Genomic DNA, 24,751 nt, shown 5'->3' with positions numbered 1-24,751 from the left:
TTTTTAAAACGGTTTTTAAATCTATATGGGCATAAAAAATGTCTATTCTAATTATGGTTTACATGTCAAGTTGTATCTGTTCAGAATAAGGCAGCTGCTTGCCTTAGCATTTCCATTCTAAGTGTATCCTGTCACAATTTTACCCTCCGACCTTCTGAGTCATTCCTTCCATGTGTCCTCAGCTGCCTCATTCCTTTTTAGATTCTCTTCGGATTTTCCACCCTTTGCTGTCTGTAGGCTGTATCCTGAGTCTCTAAACAATGCCGTGGGGGTGGGGCCAGCAAGGTTTCCACGTGCCCTTTGCCCAGGGTTAACAATGAGCTTGGCCATTTTGGCTCCTAGTGCCACGAGCACCCTCCGGTTATCTGCCTCCCACGTGCCCTGACCTGGTCCTGGTCCCCAGCTCCCTGCTTGGTTTCATGCCTCATTGGCATGAAGGAACTTATTCTTAGAGGCTGTAGAAAATCTCCAAGTGGCGTTGCTTGAATGCACATTTTAATTGTAGTGCCTGCTCCGCTCTGCCCGTGGGAGTTGCAGACAGCCTTTATGAAGTCAGATTTTTCTTGGAACCATTCTCAGGTGGCTATTTTCCTCCTGAGGATTTGTCGTATTAAGCTATTAGAGTGGACAATGGAGGCACGTGAGTGTCCGGGTGGCAGCAGGCTGCTCTGTTGGGACATGGGATAAAGTGCCATAAATGTCTTCCTTTATTTTATCTGCTTTGGCTCAGGCTCCTGGCAGGGTGAAGGGTTCTAGACAGCTATTGTGTGCTGGGCTCCCGTTGCTGTGGAAAAGTTGTTTATTTCACAAGTAGAAAATCTATACCCAAAACATGGCCGTGTAATCGAAGGTAATGTCCTTTTACTCACTTCCGTATTACAGCGTACGGCACTTGGAGGGTTGTGTTCATGCCACCTTGGCAGCTTTTACTGATCAATAAAAGACAAAGATGGCTTTTCATTCTTTCCAGATGCTGGCAAATGAGAAGATAGATCTGTGTAAGATTATTTTGTCACTAAGGAGATTGCAGGCACTTTTTTTTTTTTTTTTTTTGCCCCAACTTTAGGGTTTTGAAAATACTCTGGTTTCTAAAAACAGTACCCCAAAGGCTTTGTTGTCCTTACTAATCCTGCTAAAGATGACCATTGGAGAAAATGATTTCTCTCGCATTTCTTAGTCACTTTTACTCTTTGATTCTTACGGATAAAAAAGAGGTCTACAGGCAAACAAGATGAGGAGGGAGTGGACAGGGAGGTTAAATCTGTTGGCATCATTAGGCAGAACTTCTCATTCCATAGTTTCTGTTTTTGAAGAAGGAGGGGCATTTTAAAGCACTTTGGTGGCCAGTGTAGTAATTCCTAGATGGTACTTACTTCTGACAGAATGCTCCCTGGCTGCTCATTTCTTGTGTCGAAATGAAAACCCACTTAACCATCTTCATGTAAAAACAGCCCACATATTTAAAATTGTTAAGTTTAGATGTTTTTCTTTTACTTCAGAGAAAGGATTTCCCTTCATTTGATAGTTCTTTACCAGAAAGGACGTCTCTTGTGAATTAAAATAATTTTTGTTTTTTCTTATATTTCTCTGAGACGAACTCTTCTTTAAGATTTAACTTCTTCTGTAAGTTGTAAAGCCCCAAATTAAATTCATGTCAAAAAGTACTTAGCTGCCTCCCTGCCATGCAGGGTGCCAAGGAGTGAATTCTGAGAACTTGGTCTTTAAAAAGTACATGATAACTTACTGCTTCTTAGGAGGGAGTTCATTTCATTGATTTACATCAGGAACATGTAATGAGCAAACCTTTGCTCTTCATATAAATTTCTTTAGTTCTAGATTGTTTTTTAGTGACGGGGACGAAGGGAGCAGGCACCCCCAGCACTTTTTCTTTCCTGGCAGTTTCAGTGACTAAAACCCCCTCCTATAATAGAGCTCGATGCCAGCAAGGAGTTCTTCCCCACTGGGTGTCATGTGATGGCCACCACAGCCCTGTGAGGTGAGCAGGACAAGTGTTGGTACCCATTTAACAGATGCGGCAGCAGAGGTCAGGGAAATGAAGGAACTTGATGGATTTCACAGGCTGTGATTAAAATTCAGCCTTCTGACACCTACATCAGTACATTTTCTCCAAACTAGAGGTCTCAACCCTGTCAGATCCAATGCCCTCTTTCTAGAACTACTCTGAAATGAAATCCAAAGTTAATGTAATCAACACATGAAAGGGTTGTTTTGTTTTGTTGGTGGCCTAATTCTCTAAGTATAATGCCAAGGAGAAATTAAAAAAATGGGGGGGGGGATTCCTAATCACAGACTATGTGTTTCACTAGATCACTGGTTGGGCAGATCTTAACCAGAAGAGAGAATGGAATAGTCAGATGGCTGTTCCTCAGCGTAGAATCAGCGTGCGTACGCCGTCTGTGGAGGCAAATGGTACAGGCTGTTGTGTGGGGACGAAGAACCACACATGCGTGTTACCAAGGGGATGTGGTTGGCCGGAACAGGGAACATACTCGGTAATGTTCTGGATACAATAGAGTATAATCTACACGATGGGTACATTCTGGAAAATTCAGACTCCACTAGATCCGTACACAAAATGCTTTGGGTGTTTTGTAAATGAGTTAGGATCTAGTCTCAGATCATTACAAACCAGTTTTCACCTCCATGTATGTCCCACGGGCCATTCAGAAGTTTCTACGGGGCAGTCCTGTGCGTTGGTGATAATGATGTGCTGCTAAACAAGCTGAGTACAGAAAGTCGTGACTTGCAGCATTTGCTGATTTCTGTGCTGCAGATACTCCCTCAGTGGCCAATTTCAGACTACCAGTAGAAACTGGTTCACATGGCGCCTGGGTGGCTTAGCGTCTGCCTTTGGCTCAGGTCATGATCCCAGGGTCCTGGAATCAAGCCCCACATCAGGCTTACTGCTCAGCAGGTGTCTGCTTCTCCCTCTCCCTCTGCCTGCTGCTCCCTCTGCTTGTGTGCTCTCTCAAATAAATAAAATATTTTTTTAAAAAAAGAGAGAAACTGGTTCACAAAATTCCTCAAAATTTAACCATCAGCTCAGTGGGAGCCAGCTCCAGGGCACTGCTAACTTCACAAGACATCTAGCGTCTCCGGTCCTGCCCTCTAAATGCCAGTTGGGTTTTCCAAACCATCATGACCATAAAAAAGTATCACCACGTGTTTCCAAAACACCCCCTTTTGGGGGCGCTGTGACCCCCGTGGAGAACCAGTGCACTCCGCTCTGGTGGTTTTTCTGGTCTAAGTGACCTCACCAAATAGGTGCTTTCCTTGGGGGGGGGGGGGTTGTGGTCGTCGCTCCCTGGTGAGCGAAGCCTCTGCTGCCTCTTCTTGCCACTCCGGAGAGAAGCAAACAGAACCAAACAGCACTTCAGTGCCAGCCTCGGGCCTGCACAGTGGCTCTGGCTGTGCCCTGCTGGTGACCTGGAGGGAGCCCCCCTGGTACCCAGAGTCTTCTCTGATGAGCCCAGGGCAGCCGCAGTGTAATGACACCTGCCCCATCCCGCCTGTCTCAGCTCCATGGCCTTGATCAGAAAACGAGCGCCACACAGAAAAGGAAACTCATGCTTCAGAGCTGTCCCCTGAGTCCAGTGCCTCTTTCCACAGCCCAGTTCATCACCTTAAAAGGGAACCAGTGGCACAATGACTGAGGGAGTCCCCTCTTCTCAGTTCTGGAGCGGCTGTGCAGTATGGATCCCAAAGGCAGAGTAGCGAATGGCCTATATAATGGACAAGTGGGACCAGTTCACAGGGCCCTGGGACAATTGAGAGCCGGCTGTAAAAACAGTCCTCAACACTGCTGAAAATGCAGCAGGTAGACGTCGTCCGTTTTCTTAAAGAAGAGCGTGAGGCATAAGACTGTGCCACGAAGGACTTACGGGTCTTTTCTGTCCTGCCGTAGTGTACACTCGACGCTGAAGTGGCCGTGAGAGTGGGTGGAGAGTTCTTCTTTGACCCGCAGCCTGCAGACGCCACTAGAAACCTCGTGTTGATTGCAGGAGGAGTGGGAATTAACCCTCTGCTGTCCATCCTGCGGCACGCGGCCGACCTCCACCGAGAGCGGGCAGACAAAGGAAGCGGCTACGAGATGGGGACAGTAAAGCTATTCTACAGCGCACAAAATACCAGTGAGCTGCTGTTTAAGGTAAGGCAGAGACGGACGTTTCCCAGCTTGCCCTGAGCAAACTCGTGGCGGGGTGTGAATTGTCCACGGAACTTTCTTCCGTGAGTTCTGTCTTCTCTACAAGAGTTTGTTGCAACAGAAGGCTTGGCACGGCTAAATCATGTTCAGACGGGGAATTAACCAACGCTTCTTAGGACAGCGAAGCAGCTAGTGTTGAGGAAGCTTCCAGCGAAGTGACAGGACAGGACAGGACGGGGTTGGTGGGCCTGAATCTGGAGGCGGATGAACAGAAAGGTGGCCACAGCCCCGAGCATCGGTGGAGGCAGACCTACGGGTGGGCTCGCGCGTTACAGGAGGAGCTGAGGGGCACGCGGTTTGGCCCCCGCCGGGTGAATGAAACCCCCATCGGCTCCGTCTGTTGAAAGGAAGTGCATTTGACAGGAGAAGGCTTTCACTCGGGATTGCTTTGCAGCTGCGGGGATGAACAAAAGAACAGAAACAGTTAAAAGACACAACTGTGGTCAGTGAAACTGCTGCTTAATTGCCAATGCTTGAGAAAAAGGGAAAAGAAAAAACTCCCGGAGAGTTAGTAATATGCTTGTTAGCATATTCAGATTTCAATTAAAGCCAAATAGCCCTCTGTACTCTGAATGCTCTGGCCTGCGAGGCTGCAGACAATACCTCCCTGAGTAGAGAGGAAGAGTGGCAGACGTGTGCAGAATGGGAGTCGGGGTTCAGCGGCAGTGGTTGTGCACATCTGTTTTGATTTTTTAAAATTGTAGTGTGACCAAATACGTTTGACATTCCAGAAAAATATCCTCGATTTAGTAAATGAATTTCCTGAGAAGATTGCATGCAGTTTGCATGTTACAAAACAGACAACACGAATCAGTGCAGAACTCAAGCCATACATCACGGGTGAGTCCCCTAGAGATATTTTGACGGTCTCCGCACAGTTGTTTGGTGGCCCTGGCAGCTGGTGCAGGGTAGATGCTTTCCTGTCAGGAGTTGCCGGCTGGGAAAGTCACTACCTGGGGAACTGGGAGCTGATTCATCATGGAAAAATCAGGAGAGATTTGGTTGGATTTACTCATTATATACAGGGTTCTTACTGCCCATAGTAAAAATTTATTTTCCACATACTTAAGGGGATCTTTGCGTCACCACTGTAGTATGCATACAAAGAATTTGTGTTCCAGCCTTGACTGAATTGATGCCATTTGCCATTAATGGTCATTTAAATTACCCATGGTTTCCCTTGCTTGGAACAATTTCTCACCAGTATATTTACTTTGCTGAAGCCAGTTCTCTGAATCTCTACCAAAGATCAGGAAGCTGACTGGCCCTGTCTGAAGAGTGCATGATGGTTAGCTCCCCACTTTGCTCGCCGTAAGCTTAGGGAGCCTGGAGATGCACTCCCTGCTTGGGTCCGGCGCCCGGGGCTACCACCAGGAGCCGTCGTGTGAATGAGGCTGCGCTAGACTCACTGAGCTTGGCTTACTGGAAACTAACCCTGTTGCTGGGTTGTAGTTAGACCTTCCTCATTTCAGTATGGGCATGTCTGGCTTATTTGGTGTTTATTCTGTTTATTTTGGTAGAAGGAAGAATAACGGAGAAGGACATAAGAGATCATATTTCAAAAGAGACTTTGTTCTATATTTGTGGCCCACCTCCAATGACAGACTTTTTCTCCAAGCAACTGGAAAACAGCCATGTTCCCAAAGAACACATTTGCTTTGAGAAGTGGTGGTAGGGAGCGGGCAAAGGTAGAAAAGAGAAAGCTGTGAAATCTACTCAGGACAGCAACAGAGACGTGATTTGTGGCACAATGGATTTACCTCGACTCAGCTTTCTTTCTTTCTTTCTTTCTTTTTTTTTTTAAGGCTGAACTAAGTGACCAGCTGGGGCCTAAAAGAAAAACCAGCTGATGGACTCAGAAGATACATTTTTTACAAAGACTTCATTGATTAAATTATTTTTACTATATTGATTTTCTTTTATTAATAACTGATTATCTCATGATATATCTTGAATTGGTCAATATAGATTTCCTTTCCTCTTAGGGAAAATAGAGACATAGACTTAAATCTAATCATGCAAAAATGCCATTTTGTGTGTAAAATGTAAGCTATCTTTATTTGATAGCAACGTTTATATCTTATGCTCAATAAACTTATAATTTAAACACATTCCTAATAATTTTACTTTGAAAATTCTTTATATTTAATGTCTTCGTTCACCTTCCTGTAGCCCGAAGCCTTGCTTCGTCAGACCGTCAAAGTTGGGTTTGGAAATGGAAGATGAGGAGGAAAACTGCTTGAGGGAATTGAGTATCTGGCATGTTTGCTTAATGTTAATGAACATCCTAAGTATGAATTCTGACTAATTGTTAGTTTCTTCACAAACGAAACCCTTCCTGTGCTCCGCGTCTTGGCCGCCTGCCTTCACACGCTCTGTAGGCGGCGGCTTCTTGTTGGGGACAAAGGCACTGGTGACTGGATCGCATGTCAGATCTGCCTTCAATGACTAGGCTGGCTGGCTGTAAAAATGTGCTGAGGATTGATTAGGGGGTACAGAGCCATTTGCAAATCCTGCTTTTCCTGTCTTTTATTTCATTTCTTTGCCAAGGTTGTTCTTGGCACCAGCAGCTCTTCAACACGTACTTGTTGAATGACTGAAAGAAAGCGACTGACATTTAACTCCTTGCTAAGCCCGGGGCTGGGAGGCAGTCCCCAGGGTGGGGAGAGAGAACGGTGGAGCCTCACCGCAAGGCTGCTCTAATGAAACTGCCAGAAAGCAGACTGCCGTCCTTACCTTCGTTTAAATTTTGAAAAATCCGAAAGAAGTGCAGAGGTTGAGGCCAGGCCATTCTTTCTGTGACACACCGCGTCGGGCCCAAGGCTACCAGCTTGGAGAGCACTGGGAGGGCAAAGGAGCCCCAGCTGGGGTTCTGTTCCTGAGCTGATGGGAGAAGACAGCTTGCCCCCTGTCGGCTCTGTCGCTGCAGGCCTCACAGTGTGAGGACTTCGGGGCTTCAACACATTATTGATTTTTGGGGCCTGATGATGGCGGGCACCATGATTCTAGCCTCTGCCCCATTTTGAATTTTGTGAAGTTTTAAGCAAAGATCATTTGTCAACTGTTTCAATCCCAGTTTTGAATTCAGCAGGAGGAAAGGAGGGGCTGTTGACCTGATGGGAATTTCAAAGTTTATTCGAGGCAGAGGTCATCGGCGTTTCAGAGGGAAGGGAAATATGAGAAGCTCTGGCTACTGTAAGGAGCCCTGACTCATCAATTGGCCCCAAAGGGCTCAGGCCCAAGTCTGGGCTTTAGGGCTGAGTACTCGAGAGGCACGGGGAGCATTAGCACCCTGAGATTCAGGGATGTGGGAGCAGCGGGGGCTCTTCTGCTGACTGGCAAAGGCAGCTGGTAGGGAAGGAGACACCAAGGTACAGAGAAAGTGGCCAGCCCTGGCCTTTCTGTGCTGGGTGTGGAGGTGCAAGGTCCACCTGTCCTGCCTACCACCCTGCCAGTGACTCACTGTCACCCTCTCTAACCTGCCGAGATGGGCCAGGTCATGACCTTTGCCTGGGTTGTCGTTCTCCCAGCTCTGTTGTTTCGGGTGCTGACTGCTGGACAGCATTTCTGGTCGGCTGGCCAAGAATGGGCTGTGGCCCTTGTTTGCCAGGCTAGTCAAGATCTCTTTGGTACTCTGAGCTCACTCCAGCCAGGGTGGCTTAGATTTATAGTGTGGTGGCTGAGAGTGTAGACTGGAGAGAGCCCTTGAGTCACACTGCTTACTAGATAGATGACCTTGAGCGAGTCACCCAACCGTGGCATGCCTCAGTTTGTAATTACACACACGTGTGTGCACTCTTGCAACTGCATATAAAACAGATAATGCTACGTACCTCCTAGGGCTGTTACGGGGATGAAATGTGATAAAACATCAGGTGCTTGGTAGAGCACTGCTTGAGTGTGTTATTAATTTGCTATTCCTTGTCCTCTTCAGAAAGGCTTTTAAGAGGCTGGATGACTTAGGTTTAGTCCCCTGACCTTTAACCTCCACGCAGGTAGGGCCCTGTCTTGTTCAGCACTGTGTTTGGCACACAACAGGTGCTTAAGAAATATTTCATACATGGGTGAAAGGACCTGCTCCAAGCTGATGAGCTGTGTTAAAGGAATTCTTAAAGATCCTTCTGGCCTAAAGAATCTGTGAAAAGATCTTTCTTCTTGTGACAGGAGACCCCTCCACAGTCTACGCAAGAGATGGGTTAAGCTGATGTGAGTTCCTCAACCTGGAAGTGTTGCTGTGAGCACCAGCGCTCCCCAGAAAATGGATCAAATACTTGGTCTTTCCCAAATCGTCTACCATTCCTCACCAACAGGGTGTCTGCAGGTGGGCGTGGAGCTCCGAGATAAAGATGTTCCCTGGAACCCTGGTTCTGGTCAGTAGCCTCTACTTAAAAAAATCTTGTTATAAAAATGGTGAAAGACAGAATCAGTGCTTGATTTTTTCCCCTTTATTTGTCAATTGGCCTAATAAGAGTTGGCGCCCTAGCAACCTCCAAAGACGGTCACCGATGAGAGTTTCTTAAGTATCATTATGAACTCATGGCTTTTTGTACGTCTGATTGTAGCTACTGTGGCAAATTTTCTGACGCTCAGCTTGTCCGAGGCGGGGCTCCTGCTGGGTTTGCAGCCCCTGCTGCGCTGGCTGTGGGTTGATGAGGGTTGGGGCTCTCCGAGGTGCCAGCAGTGCTCTAATAAGCAGGAAGGAGGAGAAGGAGGTGAGGGTGGTGTCAGGAAGCTACAAGGAGAAAGTGTCTCAAGGAGGACAGACTGGCCAGCTGTGTCATGTTGCTGGTAGGACAGGAAAGGTGAGTCTCCACGAGCAGCCATTGATTTAGTGACTGGAAGGTCACCGGTGATCTCCGTGAGATGGATGTTACGAAGGAAAGCATGCGAAGAAGGAAGACCTATTAGAGTGGGTTTAGGAACAACTGGGAGAAAAAGAATTGTAATGAATGGGTATAGATAATAGTTTCAAAGAGTTTTACTATAAAAGGAAGGAAAAAGGAAAGGCAAGTAGAGTCAAGAGAACTCCCCCCCCTTTTTTTAATTCATTTTTTAAAAATTTGTTTTGTTTTAAAACTTTCTATTTTGAAATAACTTAAGGTTTATAGAAGAGTTGCAAAGTGTTGCCACATAACTTTTACCCAGCTTCGCTGAAGATCAACATCTTGCATAACCCTGGTGCATTTATCCCAAACTGGGAGGTCAACAGTACAGGTAAACTGGTACAGTCCTGTTAACTAAACCACAGTATTTTTAAGATGAGAGGAATAACAGCCTGAAAAACTTGAAAGAATCGCTCACTGGGATACCAGGTGGGGAGGTGACGTTTTCTGGAGGACGTAACTTGGTTAAGTGTGATGTATTGAGCACCTAGGATGTGCAGTCACTGGGCTAGAAACTGAAGATAGGAAAATATCAGGTCATCTTGAGCAAGTTAAGGAGTTCGCAAACCTTTTTTTTTTTTTTTTCTGTGATTGAAAGTGGAAATGCTTTGGGGGAAGGTGGGGTTTTTTGCACCTGTGGCCCGTGGAAAGAGAAGCCGTAGAAGGTGGCTGGCTGGGCGAGTCACTGGAGGAAGGCGGCCTGTGGCTGGAGGCGCGGGAGGGGCCTTGGGAAGGATGGGCCCGCACACCCTGGAGCCGGGGCTCAGGAGGGTCGTTCTCAGGAGGACGCGTAGCTGCTGCACGTGTGTGCACACGCACTTGTGCGAGCAGCACTGTGTGCGCGTGTGCGTGCGGGCATCGTCCAGTGTCATGCGCCTCTGCCTGAGGTTTTTTTTTCTTTCTGAATGGAAACAGCAATTTCCTTCATTCCCGGGTCCTGCAGATGCTCGTATGCTGATAATTTAACCCAAGCGCTGTTACTTTATTTTATTTTAAATGAAACTCAAAGACGTATTCTAGTCTCAGCTTAGAGAAATAGTGAGAGGCCTCGTCTTTAATATTATTCTTTCCTAATATGTGCCTCCCTGGCAAGCGTGGCGATGACCTAGGAAGATACCTCCTAACCTACCATCGGCTCAAGGCATGCATTTAAAAGTGTTTGTGTTCAGGAATCCAGACTTCCTCGTTGTCGAGCAGCCGTCTTGGTCCAGTCTGTTCCGGCTTCTTCAAAAGCCTGCCGTAAGCCTGACCTCGTCTCTTCTGTCTCATCCTCAGGTCCCGGTTCACTGTGCTTCAGCATACCCACATGTTGTCTATTCCTCTGTTCTTTCTTAATTACTTGAGAAATATGGTCGTAAACAATCAAATAATATGAAAGGATGTACACCAAAATGCCCAAGTTTTCTCCTCTCCCGTCCCTTCCCTGGCCTAGAATGAGCTATACAGAGAGACTGCTAGGTATCAGACATCTTACAGCGTGTTCACCTTGCATACATGTACCGATATGCGTGCTTATGAATTTCAGTCTTCTCACACACCCCACACTGTGGATGTTTGCCAGGATGCACGTGATACGTATGCCATAGAGATGGTGCATCTCTATGATGAACGTCTAGATTGTTCCCAGCCTGGGCCTATACAAACAGTATTGCAGTGAGCAGACTTGTTTGTGTGATTTGTGTGCGTGTGTTCGTGTGGAATTACTAGACGTGTCATTGCTGGATCAGAAGTTGGCTGGTATTGCCCAATTACCCCGTAAAATGCCTAATCGAGTTATATTCTAATAGAGTATGAAAGTACCCATTTCTCTACCTTCTGGCAACACTAGATTGTCTAAGTCTTTAAAGTATATTTTCCTTGTCAGTTGAGTCAAGATGATTTTTTAAAAAAATGCCAGGAAGTAGCTAAAGTATTTTGGCCATTTTTTTTTTCTTAGAATGGTATATCCACATTTTATGTCCATTTGGATGGCTTACTGATTTGTAGGTCTTTATAAAATAGAATGAATGCTAATCTTTTGTCTGTATATGTATTGCAAATGGTGTTTCCTAGTCTATGATTTGTCCCTGAATTCTGTTTGTTATAACTTATACACCAAAGTTTTAAATTTACATATAATTTAATATATCTGTCTTTCCCCTCAGCTTTTACGCATCTATCTGATACTTTTGCAGGTCTTTAACCCATTGGGAATTAAGTGTTGTGCTCGATGGGGGTTAGGCATCTGACCTTTTTGTATGGCTCTCCAGTTGCCCAGCACCATTTATCCAATATTCCACACTTTCCCCAACGATGTGAAGTGCTTCCTTTATCACATATGAAATTCCCACCTACAGATGGATTTTTCCCCCCAGACTCTCTGTTCCATAGGTTTACTTATTTGTCCCCGCTCTGGTATAACACTGTTTTAATTATTCTAGCTTTTTAGTATATTCTGTATTTTCTTTACCTCCTTTTTTCATCTCCAGGCTATTTAAACACAAAGATCTAACGCACAGTGATATAGGTTATTTTTACAGGTGAAGTTATAGAAGAAAAGTGGGAAATAGTAACTCAGGGGTTAACCTGAATTCACTGGTGGTCTAGACCTAGGTTAGAGTTCTATTATCAAATGAATCCGACGGAAGTACTTCACATTTGACGCTAGTTTCTTTTATCTCATTAAATTATCCACATTAACGTGCAGTAGGCAGGGGGATCGGGGTGATGATGCCGCCCCATTTTACCAATAAGGGAAATGAGACTGCGTGGTTAGATGGCTTGCCCACATGCACGTGGCTGGGAGTGACAAAGCTAGAACCATGGGACTGGGACTTGGTCTCCTTTCTCTCCTCTTGGAGGCTTTTCTGCCCCACAGACTTATCCTTGAGCTTGTTCCAAAATCCTCCCCACCATTACCAGTGTAGACTGGCCACCATTTTCTTTTCTTTTTCTTCTTTTTAAGAGACTCATTTAACCACAACACCCCATTGTCAGAGCATTCCCGTTAGTGAGATTTAAAAAAGAAAAATCCAGCTAAGCTTCTCTCTTCTTACGGACTGTAGGAGCCTAGAGAGAAGAAACAGAGAATGAGACAAGTTTAGTTGGCTGTATAGGAGGATGGAGAGAGCACGGCGCCGGGCATGGAGAGACCTAAATCATCCCTGTCCCACAGCTCGCTTCCTGCATGACTCACCATCCCTCCGTGCCCTGCTCTTCTGATCTGTCAAGTGGGCAGGACTACGCAACTTGCCATCCCTTTCGGCATGACCATTCTGCAATTTCCTGATGGAAAAAACGGGCCTTAGAGATCGGGGGGAGTTGAGGTTGGCCGTTCTGATGAGAGATGACTACGGAGGGTCTTAGCTGTCATCAGATCTTTGATTCACTGTTGTTCTGGCTGTTGTTTGCTTCTCCGGTGTCGACAGAAGAAGAAGAAACTGCCTTGGACGGAAGCAAGGGAAAAGTTTGGTTTGATGGAGAGGACTTTTGCACCATTGTGCTGATTAAATTCTGGAGCTGGGGCTCAGGAGAAACGGTGGATTCACCATTAATAAGAAAGAAAACTGACAACATTTGCCTGTTGGGGCTTAAGGTAGGCTGGACTGAGACAGCGGCTGAATTGATGGCTCCCTGGCTTCGTGAGAAGTTAGAGTTTTCGGTAGTTAGTAACTTGGGCATTTCGTGCATCCAGAAACTGGCAAGCTTGCCGGCTGTCCTCCCTTCCGAGATGATTTTCTTGTTCTTTTTGTTGAAGAATCAACAAGAGCAGAGGTACCCAGAAAGGTTCACAAACAGAGCTTCATTACAGGGAGCATTTTTATACTCACCCCGATTTCAAGTGAAATCTGTTCCTTACCTTCATTAAGCCTTTATATTATTTAGAGGCAGCAGAAAAATTCAAAGCCATACTGAGCTTAATGACTGGTGAGCAGCACATTTAAATACTGAAGTGTTTATTACTAAAGGCTGCATTCATTACAGGGTGGAAAGCTTGCTTTCTCCTACCGGTCAACCAACGTGGGATCCATGTTTTTAAATCGTCTCTGGATTGGATCAATCCCTTTACTCCATTCTTTTTTTAAAAGCTTTATTTATTTGAGAGAGCACGTGCGTGCACAGTGGGGGAGGGGCAGATGGAGAGGGAGAGAGAGAAGCAGACTCTGTGCTGAGGACGGAGCCTGATGCAGGGCTCGATCTCATGATGCTGAGATCATGACCTGAGCTGAAACCAAGAGTTGGATGCTCAACCGCCCCCCCTTCACTCCATTTCTAAGAACAGTCCCCACAGTGGACAGCTGTGGCTGTGATCGTCAGCATCACCATAAAAAATATTTTGGGGCAAAACTTGGGCTCTGTCTTTCCGACCCAAGACACAGAGTTGTGGTCGCACAACCACATGCCTTACCCGTGATACCTCCCCACCAGCTGCTCCTGTTTGCCAACAACTCCCTCCCTCCAAAAATTAAAGACCTATTCTTTGGGTCTTAAGGAGACTTTATCAAGACTTAAGTTTTAGTAACTTTGTAGAATAATCTTTCAAATCCTTAAAACGAATCCACGAGAGAGGTGCTAGAAGAGTTTTTGAACAATTGCGGTATCATTGCAGGATTTATTATTTCGAGGAAATAACCTCTAATAAGGACAGTACTCTTCGGTTTCTGGTATGGTCGGTCGCTTCCACACTCCCTCACTCTCCAGTCAGTTGCAGAATCCCGTCAGTCTGTGCCCCTAAGTGACTCTCAAAGCTGTCCCCTTCTCTCCTGCCCCACTGAGGTGCAAACTGTCCACACTCCCTCCTGGACTGACACACTGGCCTCGCTTACACCTCTGGACCCGCTCTGGACCCCCCCTGCACACCTTTCTCCTCCAGCAGCCGGAGACATCTTTTAAAAATACAAATTTAATGTCATTTCCCTACTTAACACTGATCAATGCCCCCCGACTCCTACCACAAGGACCAGAATCCTGACCATGATTCACGAGGCTCAGCTGTGTCAGGCCGTGGCCCACCTGTGTCTAATCGCCTCACTTCTACTCTCCCCCACCCCACCCCCACATTCTGCAAACCTGCTTTCACAGATGGCTTTCAGTTCCTTGACCGTAAGCTGCTTTCTTCAGAGCCTGACCTCCAGTTCTTCCTTTTCAGTCTTGCTTCCCCGTTGCTAACTTTTACATAGCACTTACGGTGCGCCACACGTTCTCAAAGCACTCTGCATATATTCATTTAACTCTCACAACTTTTATCTCCATTTTACAGATGAGGCAACCGAGGCACAGAGGGGTTAAGTAACTTGCCCGAACCCACACGCTGGCCAGCGGCCAAGCCAGGATTCTAGCCGGGCAGGGCGCTCCAGTGTCGGGGCTCTGAGCTGCGAGGCACGCTGCCCTCTGTGGACTGCTCACCGACGGCTCGGCGTTCAGCAGGCCCTCCCTAAGCAGGCCCCTCTCCCTGCGCGGGCCTTCGTGGCGTCCGGCCCTTCTCCCCGCAGCTCCCCGGTTACAGCCCTGCTGCCCTGACCTAGCGTGTGTTGTGAGCCAGGACTGGGTCTGGCTCGTTCATTGCTGTCTTCCCAGCGCCTGGCACGGTGGCATGGGAGTTAAAAACTACAGATGTGTATGGAGACCCATCTGATCCCTCGTGCGCGTAGAAACACCCAGGCCTGCCAAGGGGAAGTGGCACAGGCCACTGTCCTGCAGGGGCTGGGGCAGCAAGCACCACTGGGTTCGGAGAGCGGCTCTCTGCCCCAGAGTTAGTGTTCTTAGTCTGTGGCCGCAGAAACGATGGCGATCAGCGGGAACCTGTGATCCACACGCGCTTTGCCTCCTTCTCTGGCCACAGTCACCTCAGAAATCGCAGCCGAAGGCTTGTTGGGTCTCGTCCTTAGACCTACTGTCCACATACCTCCTGGTGCCAAACTCTGGGGAGCAGGTCCAGGAAACCCCGACTATGCGGGGGGCTGCATCGCTCGTTTGGGCAGGTCAACGAGCAGGCAGGGGACTCGTCACCAGGGCCACCGTGCACCACCCCTCCGGCAGGGCTGTGGGAGATGGGACCCGCTGGGCCGGCTGCGGAGGCAGTGCTGGGCCACCTCGAGGCGGCTGCAGGCACCCCAGTCCCCTTTTCTCCTCCCCCTCTCATCGGCCCGTTCACAAGTCCCCCTTTATTCCCAGCCGCTGCTCTTGGCCTGCTCGCGGGGGGAGCCCGGAGCCCAGACCGTGCTGTTCCCCGTGGTCCCCCAGGGTCATCGAGCCCCCGCACAGCTGACATATGTTGCCCGAGTGATGAGTTTGGGGTGAACACGAACCTCCTAACGAGCACGGCTACATCTGAGAGCTATGCCGGAAAGCTGTCTTGTGGCTTCAGACCGGCCGTGATGAATATGTTTAGAGGACTGAGAAAATGCGCCTCCTAAGAAATGAATTAGAACGTCTCGTCCTCATGTTTTCTTGACGCTGGTCCCATCAAGCATAACTCTAGTGAAACATAATCAGTTTGGAGATTTGAAAAAATTCAGACAAGGACTGGACTAATGTTGGCTGTATTGTTACTTATAAACCACTAACAAGTTGGGGCGCCCGGGGGGCGCAGTCGGTTGTCAGGACTCTCGATTTCGGCTCAGGTCGGGATCTCGGGGCTGTGGGATGGAGCCTTGCACAGGGCTCTGCGCTCAGCAGGGAGTCTGCTGGAGATTCTCTCTCTCCTTCTGCCTCTGCCCTTCCCCCACTCCCTCTCTCTCAAAATAATCTTTTTTTTAAAAACCACTAACAAATACATTATCAAAGTATTTGTTAGTCAGGATGGCTATGCACAGAAGCCTCACGTTCTCAGTGGCTTAGCAGCTAGTCCATCTTGATGTACCCCCATGTCACGGTCCGTCTTGAGCTCCGCCAAGGGTGTCGGGGAAGAGAGGCCAGAGGCAGCGTGCGGTGCTTTGTGAAGATCAGGCCCAGAAGTGGCCTGCATCCCATCTGCTCGTGTCCCGTTGGCCAGAGCCCAGTCACAGAGCCCCAGACTGCTGGGGGGGCGGGGGGCCGGAAGTAGAGCTGCCGTGGGCACAGGCCGAACCCTGTCCGCCTCTGCCACGTTTGTTACCTGCCGGCCTTATGATTACCTGCCCCCCACGCCAGGCACTTTGCATGCATCGTTTGCATCCAAAACTCTAATGAGGTGGGTGTCAGCCCCATTTCACACATGGGGACCCTGGTACTTGGAGATGTGAAGAAATTAACTCAAGATTACATGCACAGGTTAGCATCCTAACCAGCTGATTCCAACTCCCTCCTGGGCTGTTCTGCACGGAGCCCAGTATCAAACAGGCTCGCTGCTTCATTAACAAGGGTGACTTCAGGCTCCACGTGTCAGTTCTTTGACCTTGTGCCCAGGTGCGCTCGAGAGCGCTACACCTGCGTCTCGTGAAGCCGAATATCTCCTCCCCGCGCACTCCCCTCCTCTGAACCTCTCTGGAGGTGGCGAGATCTTGAAAATACTTTCCTAGCCAAAGACTCAGTATTCAGTCACAGCTTCAGAAGAACTTCTTCTTTTGTTCTGGGGGAGGTTTTTTCTTCCCTCTCTGAAAACCTCTTTCCGCGGGCGAACGACTGGCCCGAAGAACTACAAGAACCCTCCATAGCAGTTGCTCAGTCCCTCCCGTGAGGCTGGACTTGGCCTCCCCCGATGGCAGTACCTCCGGCTCGCCGGAATGCCCCAACGGGCTGCATGGTGGTGGCAGCGGGGCCAGTGAAGTCACTTAGGTCCCCCACTTATGTCAGCTGGTCACACCCAGAACTCCCCATTCCTTCCAGACCTGCCGTGACAGGTGCAGCCCCGAAGACTGACTGCCACGTGCACAAGTTTCCTGGAGCCAAAGACGACAGGCCTCTACAGGCCCACCGACAATGTCGCAGGGCCTTGCCGGTGCCAACAATGGCCTTTTACCCTATTGGCCATGAGAGGATAGTACGATTGCCTTCGGGAATCCCACCACTTGAAATGCACATGTAGGATGTTGGGATTGTTAGGGCCTTGGGTATTTACCTTTTGTAAACAGCGTTTCATTCCACAAGGAACGAGCTGTGAGCCAACTCACAGCAACCCCGTGGCCAGTGGCTCTCGCCCTTGGCTGTACCCCAGAATCCCCGGGGGGCTTACCAATCTAGTGCCCGGGCCACTCCCTAGAGCGACCTCTCTAGTCTCAGGTGGGACCCAGGTAGCAGCCGGTGATTCTAAGGCCAGTCAGTTTGAGAACTGCCCCCGGCAAACCGATATGTTGCCAGATAGTAGCAAGGTGTGGGGAAGTGGGGAAAAAAGCAGGACCTTCAGGAATGACTTGGTAGCCTGGCACTAGGGCAAACTCCCTGAGGAATTCAAATCAGCTACAGTCACCTTTAATTTTTTTTCCCATAACACAGGCAGCCAACACAAATGTCATTTAATTATCGAAAAATGTACCCACTGCTGAGTGATGTAGGCCATCCTCCTGAAGGGTGCAGCCTGGGGCCAAATGCTTCCCAAAGTCGTGAGAGATGGGCATCGTTTTTGTCGCAGGCTCTGCTAACTAGCATATTTTTAAAAAGCCATGATCCTCTAAGATACAGCCTAAGAGATAATTTTTTAAATCAGGGCTGTATAGATATTCTTGAGTGCAATTGTGGAAAATGTCAATTATAAATAGTTGTCTTCTCTTTGAACAGAGCTTTCAACCTTTTTAGGGAAGCTCTGGAGCTGGGCGGGGGAACTTTGCTCAAAAATCAAGAGAAAAACAATTGTACAATGTGGCTTACAAGGGTTTCCAATACTGCCCTATAGAAATATAGTACATGTGTTTATTTTAGCAAAACTTGCAAACAAGGAAGAGACTTGCTTCACGAAATAATTTACTTTAAAAGTCTGGTAGCGGGCACCTGGGTGGCTCAGTCGGTTAAGCATCTGACCAGTGATTTCGGCTCAGATCATGATCTCTTGGGTTGTGGGACTGAGCCCTGCATCCGGCTCCACGCTCGGTGGGGAGTCTCCTTGGGATTCTGTCTCTGTCTCTGCCCCTGCCCCCACTCGTGTGTGTGCATACTCTCTCTCTCCCTCTCTAAAATAAACAAATCTTTTTTTAAAAAAGTCTGGAAACATGCAAAGAAACCAAGATGTAGGACTTTGTTTTTAAAAGGTATTTGTCTCTACCATCCCAGGCCATCGGAGGTGGCTGTGCCCTGCCTTAGCCAGTGACACCTGAATCTCACTGTCCATCTTCTTTCTACAAATGACAGGAAAGCACTGTGTGCTTCGCTGGCTCTGCTATTTTCCACAGGAACTTCATTTTCTTCTCCAAAATCATCATGCTGCCATAGTCAGCAACTTACGGAGTGAATGGGGACCGAGTCCTTTGGACATCAGGCTAGGACTTTTCACTGTGACACAAGACTCAATACTCACAATGCACTAAACTCATAGATGATTTATTGCTTTAAGTAACTAAACAAGAAAGAGAAGAGACAGGCTGTTGTTTGGGTCAAGACAATCGGCGTTCTCTCTCCACGGTTTGCCAGTTCCATCTACTTAAAGCCTTAACAATACTTTCTGGACAATATAAACACGTGATAGCATACATGGAAACAACTTGGCCAATGATACACTGATTAAAATAGCACATAACAAGGGCTCCCAACTGGCCGGGTTGCCCTGAAATGACAGAAGGAACATGTGTTCATATGATGTGCTGAGTACAAAACCCTTAAAAAAGTTTTTGGCATTAATACTAATACAGAATACTTTCTTGGACATTCTGCAAGAGCAGGGGCACACACAGAGTTTTACCTCTTCATTTCCAGATTACCAGTATCTATGGGAACACTTCGAGAAAAGCCGGTAGGTGGGGCACCTCCCCTACCCACCGTCATTTTCTTTGCCAAAGCAGCATGGTCTGTGGGGTTGAGACGGAGCAGGGCACCTGATGGCCTCCAGGCATTGTCACGTCACCAAGTAGCTGCAGAAAGCAGCAGGGGATGGACAGTGCCCCAGCAAGGGGGCGGGTGGGGGGGGGAAAGGAACAACAGACAGCCTTGGTTTGTAGCCAGGGAGGCCCAAGGATGGACTTGAGTCGAATGCTCCCTGGAGGCCGTGGGGGTGGACACAGGCACTGACTGGTCCAGTCCCTCCCACGGGACTGGGAAACGGATGAGGAAATAACTTGACCTCTCGCATTCTAACACTGGGGCATTACGACACATTTCTAATGGATGTGCGGAGACCAACATGGTCAGGGACCCAGCCCTCGGAGGGCCCGGGTGAGCTCACAAGAAGAGGTCAAGCCAAGCCAAAGGGTAACACTGGACACTGAGGCAAACCGGCCCCCACCCCTGATGCCAGCACAGAGCCTCGGGGCTGCCAGCTCAGCAGGCTTTCAACACCAATGCTCTAGACTCAGTTGTCTTCCAGCATGGCGGGCTCCGAGGCCCCTTCCCCGGCACCCCCCTCCCTGATATCCTCCCCGGAATGGGAGTGCTCAGCGCAGCCCCCTGTGGGGGCCCTGCAGGGACCAGCTGGACCATTTTGCACAGCCTCGGCCTCCACGCAGAGCCGGTCGGGATGCTGCTTTCCTTCTGTGACCTCCTGGATGGGGACCTTCAGCTCCTCCGAGGCCTCGTCCTCCTGGTGTGGGCCTGGCACACAGTTTCCCACGTCTCCAGCTTTGGAAAACTGCTCTTCTAAGTTCTTCTCGTTTTCTTCTGCTTGTCGCTTGTCTCTGGCGCTGAATTTACCTTTGGATTTCCTCATCTGCCTGCTGTGCATGTCTTCTCGGGAGAACCGCCACTGGAACTAGAGATCAGAGAGGACGGGGATAAATAAATGCAGTCTCCGTGAACCCAGAGCTTCACCTGATTGCTTGCCTTCGTGCCCACGTCCCTCCTCGGAGCAAGACACACAATTCCCGTATTCCTGGAGCAGAGCATTACCGGCACCAAACTTGAATCATGGCCCAGACACTTCACACCCGTGGCAAGAGCCTGCCCAACGCGCTCCATGACGTGTCTTGTAGGTGTGGAGTTCAGGGGTCTCTGGGGACAGGGCTCTGGGAAAGGAGGTCCTGACACCCATCATTTGGAGAAGCAGGATGGGAGAAGAGACGTGGGGCCTGCCCCTCCTAAGAGCCACGGCGCTGGCTACGCGCCTCCGTTCTGAGCGGGTTGTGCTTCCCAAGCACCGGGCCTGCGTTCTCCTACCAGATCCCCGGAGTTAGAAGGGCGCAGAACTTGGGGCCGGCGCTGTGCTGCGGGCTCCATTCTCCTGTCCCACCCCAGGCCAACTTAAAAGGCCATCCCAGCTCCAGGGCTCTCCGGGGGGTTGGCTAATAAAGCCACTGCTGTGACCGCATCACAGCTCAGCTTCCTCTCCACCCCCCCCCACCCCGGTGCCCTCCTTTCCCCACAGGTGTTCCTGGGAGCACACCCCCTAAAAACTTCCTCCACCCAAATCTATCAGAGGCTGCTTCCTGGGGGGCTGCCCTGCAACTAAGCATTTCCCCATGTGACAGGGAAGTCAACAGAGGCTCCGAGAGGACAAGGGTGCCCAGTCAGTAATGGAGCTGGGCAAGAACGGGTCATGTGGAAGCTAGGAGGGGAGACTGGGCATGAAGAGGCCCCACGATCGGGCGGTGCCCACGCGTCATCGAGGTTGCTGTTGGGGGCGGCGGCGGTGGCGCTGAGGTCCAAAGTCAGCGGCCTGCACGGGTGGTTCGGGCCCGGCGATGCCGGCCTGGCAGCCCCTCTGAGGGAGCCGAGGCATCCCCTTGTCGGCACGGGGATGCCGTTGTTGGGACGCAGGGCGTGGGTGGAGTAAGCTCTCAGCCCATCCCAGAGGGCTGTCTGTCTTTGGGCAAGTTATCAATCTCTCCAAGTCTCAAATTCCTCATCTCTCAAATAGGCGTCTGCCCCCAGGGCTGGGCTGCAACTCTGGGCCCCGTCACACTGTCACGGATGCCGAGAGCGCCCCCTGCGGTTGGGCGGTGTATGACCGTGGACGATTCTGTCCGTGCCAGGGTCTCCCCTGGACTCTTCTTTTCTAATGCAAACCCAGCTCTCCTCTCAGCGACTGCTCTTGCTAAGGAAGCAGAACTTGCGTGCGCCCTCGGGAAGCCCAGCCATCTCTGGTTTCCTGTAGAAGGTCACACCTAATCCACCAGGAGAACACACCAGCCACTTTCTCCAGGGACCGGCCAGGCTGTGGGGCAGAGGATTTGGGGCTGTCAGCACGAGCTGGTGGGGACGATCCCAGCCAACGTTTTCTGTCCTTCTGAGTCACCACAGGGACACCCGTCAAGTCACGTGCCTTCTAGGACTACACTGTCTTCTGTGTCCTCAGACAGGCCATGGTGACGTCACTCACTCCCCCTGCTGCCTGGGGGTCCCCATCCCCCCACAGCTGTCATGGGGGCTGCAGCCAAGTAGGGAGGAGGCCCTGACTCGAGTCTCCCTTTCCCTCCTCCTCTCTCTTGCGGAGGCATTCAGAAGCGGAGAAGCAGCTGGGGCCCAAGCCAGGGTTTGTATCGTCTGAAAGCGAAATGTTCCCAAGTGTGAAGGCACACTGCCCACAGGTACCTGCTGGGAAGAAACGAGCACACACCGAGGTGCCTGCCGCGTCTCTCACACTGTGGCAAGATCTCGCATGTCCCCGAATCTCCAAAACAGCACTCTCCCTAGTCAGCTCATTTTATAGCATGATTTTATAGACGAGCGCATAGAGGTTCAGAGAGCTTGAGTAACTTGCCCGAAGTCACACAGCCAGAAAAGAGCATGCTGGAATGCAGACACAGCTGTTTCTGGCTCCATGCAACCCTTCCAGCCTCTCAGTCTTGGTGGACGAAAGGCTTTAGGCTCTCGCCCCAGCAGCAAGGAGGAGAAGAAACAAGGGGAGAGGCCACGCACCTTTGGAAGGGCTCAGCCCAACACATAAGCGCCTCCCCTTTCAGACTGTGATGCATCTGCTGGGTCAGGCATGTGACTCATTAGGCCAAGCAGTCAGTTAATGGAAATCCAGATTTAACTGCCATTAAAGATACTTGGGTTTGGCTTATTTAAAAAAAAAAAAAAAAGATCTATGCCAAAGCCTCCCTGACAGGCCTATTTTTAAAAAGATCAATAATGATAAAATTTGAACGGCAGTCCACAGGCAAGCCAAGAAAGGGCCTTATGCTATTTAACTCAGACCCTGGCCCCCAGACTTGAATGGGCATCGCACTCATCCAGAGGGTGCCTGAAGCACATCACTGGCCCCATCCCAGAGTTTCTGACTCAGGTCAACCTGGGGAGGGGAGGGAGACTTGGCATGTTTAACAAACTCCCAGGTAAGGCCCATACTGCTAGTCCACGGGCCCCAGTCTGAGAAGCACTGAGCTAAGAGAAAGACACCCCCTGCCCTCCCGCGGCCCCCAGCTCTGCCCCTCATGGAGAGGCTTCCTTGTCTCCCTCCCCTCTTCACACCCACTCCCTTCACCATTCCCTTCTCCTCCTCCTTTAAGCGGAGGACCGGAGGACTGTCGGGGGTTTTAACAAACACAACAATTGTTCCAGATCCCAAGGCTCAACAAGGCAACGTCTCAGAAAGCAAGATGAGGAGAAGCAGGGACACAGCCACCCCTGGGACGGTGACAGCTTTTTGGGTTGAGGCTCTGAGGGCAGGTCTGTAACATCCTTACAGGCAGGCGGCCCAGCTGGGAAGCTGGATTCCTCATCTGGAGCGGTACCAGGGAAGAGCCTCTGAACAAACTAAGCAGACCACACCAGTGCCGGGCCCTTCGCCAGCAGTGGGTCTGTGGCACGTGGGGGTGCCGCTGGCGCCCACACCGAGAAAGAGTCCCACTAGCTGTCCATGTGAGAAACAAGTGTGGAAAAGAAGAAAATCCTTCACTTGACAGCGGTGTGGGTCCAGAGTTCCATGTCGGGAAGGGCTAATGGATTTAATTCCCACATTTTAAAAACTGTCCGTTACCTGCCTCCACTTCAAGGAGTGTAGCCGGAAGGAAGACTTTGGTGTGGGAGAAATCATCTATTACCTTGGAAGGACTTTAATTATTTGCTTTGAAAGCCCCACTCACGTGCACACAAAGAGGTTTCTTTCAAATGCCGGAAAGTCTTGATGGGAGAATTTTCTCCACTTTGCTAATTAAAAGAGGCCTCAATCTGCTGTGTCCTTGGTGTGCCAGCCTTGTGGCCCCTTTTCTTAGATTTCAGAGCAGACATAATACGAATGTCCTGGGCTCACACATTTCATGACTCATACAAACAAAGGAAGAGAGTGTCTGAGGCAGAGGGAACGGCCAGAGCAAAGTCCCTGTGGCAAGAAGGGGCACAGAAGAGCATGAAGGCCTCAGTAGCTGGGGTGCAGAAAATGGGGACGGTGGCAGAAGAACCAAGAGGGGCCAGACCACACACGGCCCTGTGGGTCCCATGCAGATTCACATCTTAAGAATCACACAAAGCTTTAGAACCATTTTAAGCTGTGGGGGTGACATGATTCAATGTGCTTTTGTACAAGATTCCCTTCGCTCCTAGTGGAGAACATACTTAGCAGCGACCTGTGGCCGGAGGATTAGAGTTGTTGAGCACAGGATGGTGGCGAGAAGTGGAGGGATTCAAGTTCCTAGTACCTAAAACAGACGTGTCTTGAGGAGAGAGTGACCATGGCAGTGAGGAGACGGGGAGTCAAGGATGAGCCCTGGGTGGGTGGGTGCCTCTGGACAGTGGTGGTGCCCTTGTTCTAGATTTCTAGTACTGAAAAGGCTGGTGCAGGAATCGTCAACTCAGCCGCTCAGATTTCTCATTCTGGGGATGAATGAGATTTTCTAAGGAAGACCAGAGAGTGAGAGAGAAATGGGGCTGGGTCTGAAAACCTGCTGGAAAACCAGAACAACGTGGGGTCAGAGCCGAGAGGAAAAGCCGCGTCAAGAGGCAGAGGGCGGTCAACAGCGTCAGTGCTGCGGGGACTCAGGCACGGTGAGGACTTGCGGGAGTTACTGCCACGGCCACCGGGGCACCCTCAGCTCGTGGGAGCCGGCTGCCCACCCGAGTCAGCAGCTGAGCCACTGGCCAGGACTGTGCGAGGGAGACAAGCCATCTGGCTGCGAAGTCCCCCCTCTGGGACTCCACCAGTGAGTGAGGTGACCTCTCCAGGTCACACAGAAAACCTGTGCTCGACGGGAGCCAATCCTACGAATGAGCAGAAAAAGAAGTCCTTCAAAAGAGAAAGCAGCACCCATTGTAGTGCAGCTGATTGGGCTTGGAAGGGTCTACCGACCAGCAAGTCAATGGCTCCATCCTCTGGGTTCTCCCCAAGGGAAGTCGGTCCACCTTCTTACAGCGGCTTTAAAGCACTACCTCTAAAATCTCCTGCTTGTCCCGCCGTGAGCCGCACAGCCTTCCTACCAAAGTCAAACCCTGAGTCTCTCGTTTGGGAACCGCCCACATCCCCCACCGGGAAGAGCCGGCAGGAAAAGGCAGCACAGCCTCCTCTTAGGGCCCGAGCTGGCGTGTTTTGGCGTCTGACGGCAGCCTGGCCTGTGCTGGTGCTGTCACTGTGAACGCACGCGGTCCCGAGGAGCCCAGGGCCAAGCTGCAGCTAACAGTGGTCCGGGGGAGATCCATCTTCCAGCCGGCGGCTGACTGCTCCTGGTGGTTA

General features: G+C 49.9%; 2 protein-coding genes across 4 annotated transcripts in view; one reads left to right on the top strand and one right to left on the bottom strand.

Annotated features, from left to right (window-relative positions):
* Positions 1-6,336, top strand: part of OXNAD1 (oxidoreductase NAD binding domain containing 1) — a 38,700-nt gene extending 32,364 nt beyond the window's left edge. For all 3 annotated transcript variants that reach the window (XM_045791692.2, XM_045791691.2, XM_045791690.2), the window contains 3 exons: positions 3,926-4,168; positions 4,957-5,065; positions 5,746-6,336. In XM_045791692.2, coding sequence (XP_045647648.1) covers positions 3,926-4,168; positions 4,957-5,065; positions 5,746-5,900 — 507 coding nt within the window. In that variant the 3' untranslated portion in view covers positions 5,901-6,336. The remainder of the gene's footprint in view (positions 1-3,925; positions 4,169-4,956; positions 5,066-5,745) is intronic.
* A 12,185-nt stretch (positions 6,337-18,521) lies between these two features.
* RFTN1 (raftlin, lipid raft linker 1) overlaps positions 18,522-24,751 on the bottom strand; it is a 190,159-nt gene continuing 183,929 nt past the window's right edge. The window contains exon 10 of the mRNA XM_045791689.2: positions 18,522-19,897. Within this exon, the coding sequence (XP_045647645.2) occupies positions 19,502-19,897 (396 nt within the window). The 3' untranslated portion in view covers positions 18,522-19,501. The remainder of the gene's footprint in view (positions 19,898-24,751) is intronic.

The sequence above is a fragment of the Ursus americanus genome, chromosome 20 (genome assembly GCF_024610735.1).
Source record: "Ursus americanus isolate L20-20 chromosome 20, mUrsAme1.1.p, whole genome shotgun sequence".
NCBI classification, from domain to species: domain Eukaryota; kingdom Metazoa; phylum Chordata; class Mammalia; order Carnivora; family Ursidae; genus Ursus; species Ursus americanus.
This window is presented reverse-complemented; position numbering and strand designations above follow the sequence as displayed.